Raw genomic sequence first — 4,480 nt, 5'->3', positions numbered from 1 at the left:
TGAGTTGGTAAAGTAGATCACAGTTAATATATAAAGTAGAATATTTTGTAAATTTAAAAATGGATAAGAAGGGTTTGTCTGCTGGCTTCAAGAACTGTATAATGTAAAAGAGGAAAGTTCTTTGTGAACCTATGTGGTGTTTTGAATGTGTGTGTGAGTTGGTGTGTGTGGCACATTGTCATGGTGTAGAAAGACAGTGGTGACATTCTGCACCGTTTGAGTTTTTACAACACAATGTATTTCATGGCTAATGACAAATTTAAATTGTGAAGAGACTTCTAGTTTGGAATAAAAATAAACAGGACAGAGATTTAAAAGGAAAAGGATTCTAAATTGTTCAAGAACCCCCACAATCCTTTTTGGTAAACAGAGAAGTAGATTCAATGCTAGAAGTGCTTCTTTGTGATAGTGATGCCCGTTGCTCTGCTTTACTTCACTGATGGTGCCATGGTGAGTCACTAGGCAAGTTATCTCTTGAAGCACAGCATGAATGGCAAGATGGTGAAAGGCTGAGGCTTAGTGGTCTTGAAGTCAAATGGGCTATGCATTGCTGTAGTGTTAAATGCTGAGAAGTGATGGTGGAAGAAGTGGCCATTCCCTGCACTAATAAAGTGAGAATCTTTCTAGATACATAGATTAACAGAGCCAAAAACATTAGGATGAGAGAGTCTCCCTTGTTCATTTTGCCAAGTATATAGGTCAAGAGATGGGTAAAAAAAATGTGTGAGGTCAAGAACATTGTGAACAGCAGAGGATACAATCTGAGAACATTTTCTAGATCCTTGTAGGAAGCTCATTGTGTGTATCCTGAAGTGTGTCTGATGAGTGAAACATAATGAAGAAAGACCCTTCTTTACTCTGTCTTTGACAGCATTAGTAGGCAGGAATCAGAAGACAAGAATGTGACCCTGGCGTTAGTGACAATCTTTGTTGGACACATACCCAGTACATCCCCTAACCCTGCTGAATTCCCTCATTTGGTAGACCTTCTCCCTGACTTTATAGGTGCCTCTCTGGCTAGAGAAATGGCAGATGTACCCTCAGGCACTCCAGCACTATCGGCAAAATTCTTGATACCTTTTTCTTAGGAGAGAGGATAGGCAACAATAATGGATTCAGGACTGTCAAAAACCAGTTATTGCTGGAGCACAAGAATAGGACACCCAAAGCATCCATCTCTGACATATCAATTTTATCCCTCTGAAATATTTTAACATATTCTTGGCATTTTACCTATTTTTTGCATTCTTTCTCATCTGCTTTTCTATCCCTGGAGCCCATGTCAGACTCTGCAGTGCTTCTGTTATTTCTTTTCAACCCCTTGACCCTTGATTCCAACTCTCCTATGTCCACATGGTTTATCTGCGTTTCCCAACAAATCCTCTATCCACTGCCTTTATTTATGTCCTCTTTCCATCTCTATTTTAGCCCATCCCTCCAGTCTACCCACCCAAATCATATATAATGGAGAAGTTAACTCATATATTCAGATCAGATGAGAGTGTTAGATGGATTTATGGATTAGAGATATATCAATGAGACAGTAGCACTGTCAAGGATAGATTAAGTCTAAAAAAAATGTAAGGAGGAAGATGCACTTAAGTAACGACTAGATTGGTGGCCAGTTAACAGAAAATGGGACTGAGAATATTTTAGAGTAGAGCCACACTTTTTCACTGACATGATAAGTCATCACAGTGTGATCTGCATTGACACTTAGCTTTACAGCGTTGGGATTTAGAGGTGAAGAGTGAGAATTTACAGAGAAATTTAATATTGAGTAGTGTGGAGTTTAAAGTTTTTAAGTGTTTAGACCGTAAATTTTTATCTTTCAAAAATTGAGAAATGTGAGGAAGATAAGTGAGGGAAGCTCTTTTTCTATCATCATTTCTCTCTCATGTGAGTGGAGTTTTGACATGTACAGTCAGGTCTGTGAGCTGCACGCAGATGCCAGTTACTAGGGAATATGAAACCAGAGCGAAAGATTTCTCTCATTTCCTCTAAATCATATAGAGTTGTAAAAAGGTCTTGGACTGAATGTGAAAGTAGGAACATTTTCTCCACATGCTCCAGAAGGCCAGAATTTGTCCATAATTCATGACATGATACAATGGGCCACCAGATCAACAGAGGTGGGTTGCATGTTAATTCAGTGTTTTTTTCCAGCATATAAAAATCAGAACTCAAAAAAAAAAAAAGAAAAAGAGGAATGAGCCATTTCTCCTCAAGTGTTAGGTTGCATACATAGACCAAAGGTATCGAACCTTGAGGAAGAAATACGACTCTCCAGGTGAACGTTTTCGGAGACACTCTGGGAACTCCAGCTAAAGGGAAAATACTAAGTAAAGGTAAAACCTTCAAAGGGCAAACCTAAGAGGACCCATGTATACACCATCATGTAGACATGGGTACGATCTTTGGGCAACAATAATTATCACCCCTTAAATTAAGCTCTAAGATGAAAGAGTTCTGAAAAATTGTTCTTGCATTTGAAACTAGAGGAGACACCTATTCTCAGATATAGTTCTAAATGAAGTATGTGGAAGGGACCTTGAGACCTCTTCAAGTTACTGGTCGCCTGCCTGTGAGTACCCTCCAGAGGGCAGCCTGCACATCAGGGTTCCTGAGACTGTAGATGAGTGGGTTCAGCATAGGGTTGATGACAGTGTTGAAAATCCCAATAGCTTTATCCTTATCTGAAAATTTGGTGGAACCGAGTCTCATGTAGTTAAACATGCCTGTGCCATAGAACATGGCAACCACAGTGAGGTGAGAGCTGCATGTGGAGAAAGCTTTCTTCCTGCCTTCAGCAGAGCGGATTCGCAGAACTGCAGCTGCCACGTGGATGTAAGAGACAAAAATGAGAGCCATAGGGGTTCCTGCCATTATGAAACCCACTCCGAAGCCCAGCAACTCATTGAACTGGGTACTGGAGCAGGAGAGCTGGAAGAGCTGAGGCAGGTCGCAGTAGAAGTGATTGATCACATTGGGGCCACAGAAGTGAAGTGTGGATATGGCCACAGTGTGGGTCAGTGCATTGCTGAAGGCACAAGCCCAGGATGTGGCCACCAAGATCCTCTGGACTGAATGGTTCATTCGGGTGCTGTAAGTGAGGGGCCGGCAGATGGCCAGGAAGCGGTCATAAGCCATGGCTGTCAACAGGAAGCAGTCAACCCCAGCCAGCAAATGGAAGAAGAAGAGCTGTGTGAGACAATCTCCGTATGGAATTGTATGCTTTTGGATTAAGAGTCGACCCAACATGGAGGGAATAGTCACACTGATGCACCCCACATCCATCACTGACAGATTCCCCAGGAAGAAGTACATGGGGGTGTGCAGTTTGGGTTCCACCAAGACAGCTGCCAGGATGCTCAGGTTACCTCCAACTGTTGTCATGTAAGCCAAGAGGAAGAGTATGAAGACAACTGGCCACAGCTCAGGTGTCTCTACCAAACCTAGCAGAATGAATTCAGTAACAGTGGTTCCATTGGCTCTAGGCTCTGGCTGCATGGGTTCCTTTAAAGAAGCATGCAAGGAGGAAAAACCAAAGTACCTTTCAGTGAACTGGAGAAATTCAAATTATAGCTATTTGAACACACAAATTGGAAATTATGTCACCCCTCATTTCCTTTTCCTCCATCCAAATGATATAATTATATAGTAATCTCAAAAATAAAACAAATAATTAAAAAGTATGCAGTGTTGTAGTTGTGGTATATCACTTAAAGGAACTGGGAGTGCTCGACTATCAAAATGTTTGTAACATGTGGCAGGTCACTTGTCTAATACACACACTTCACTGATAAAAATCCTTTTTATTTCTAAAGAAAAATACCCCAATTTTGGCTACCTTGTCATAGTAATATTTGCTAGAGTACAACAGCATGGCAACATTATTGGAACCTACATTAGTGGACTCATGATATCAGTGCACTACTACACAAATAAATGAATGGCTGAACTTATCGACAAATCCAAATTCTATATAAAAATAGAAAAAAACCCCAACAAAACCCAAACCCCCAAATCCCAAACCATGCATAGATGGTTAGCAAGAATTATCAAATATAATTATACGGGGCCACTATGAATTTGGAAAAGCTAGACTTTGAAGGACTTGAAGCAAGTGTGGCACAATTGAATGAAAAACACACGTTTCCATGCAGTTGGGATGACTCTAGGTAAAGCATGAATCTCTAGAGACCCACATGCTCTCAAACACTTTTCAATATGAATTGAACAATTCATTTTTACAACAAAAACAATTTTCCTCTTAAAAGTCATACCATGGCACAGAATGATAGCTATTACCTTAATCTCAACCACTATGAGAATAGGCATGTGTAAAGTCACCTACCAGCACCATCCAAGATGTCTGTAATTCATGGGATCTTGAGAGGACCATCACTGGTAAGGATCATTGTGGATGATGAACCTGATCTTGAGCCTGAAGCATCTCTGTCCTGAGGATTTTCCTTCA

General features: G+C 40.7%; 1 protein-coding gene across 1 annotated transcript; it reads right to left on the bottom strand.

Annotated features, from left to right (window-relative positions):
• Window positions 1-2,545: 2,545 nt before the first annotated feature.
• LOC110332572 (olfactory receptor 3A1-like) lies at window positions 2,546-3,544 on the bottom strand. Its single transcript, XM_021213843.1, has one exon. The coding sequence runs from the start codon at window positions 3,508-3,510 to the stop codon at window positions 2,563-2,565; it is 948 nt and encodes a 315-aa protein (XP_021069502.1). The 5' UTR covers window positions 3,511-3,544; the 3' UTR covers window positions 2,546-2,562.
• Window positions 3,545-4,480: the final 936 nt, after the last annotated feature.

Source organism: Mus pahari, chromosome 14 (assembly GCF_900095145.1).
Source record: "Mus pahari chromosome 14, PAHARI_EIJ_v1.1, whole genome shotgun sequence".
Taxonomy (NCBI): domain Eukaryota; kingdom Metazoa; phylum Chordata; class Mammalia; order Rodentia; family Muridae; genus Mus; species Mus pahari.
Note: the sequence above shows the minus strand (reverse complement) of the source record. Positions and strands in the feature narration are given on the sequence as shown.

Bases quoted from the DNA above. Each gene is read 5' to 3' on its own strand.
- LOC110332572 (XM_021213843.1), bottom strand. From the start codon at position 3,510: ATGCAGCCAGAGCCTAGAGCCAATGGAACCACTGTTACTGAATTCATT.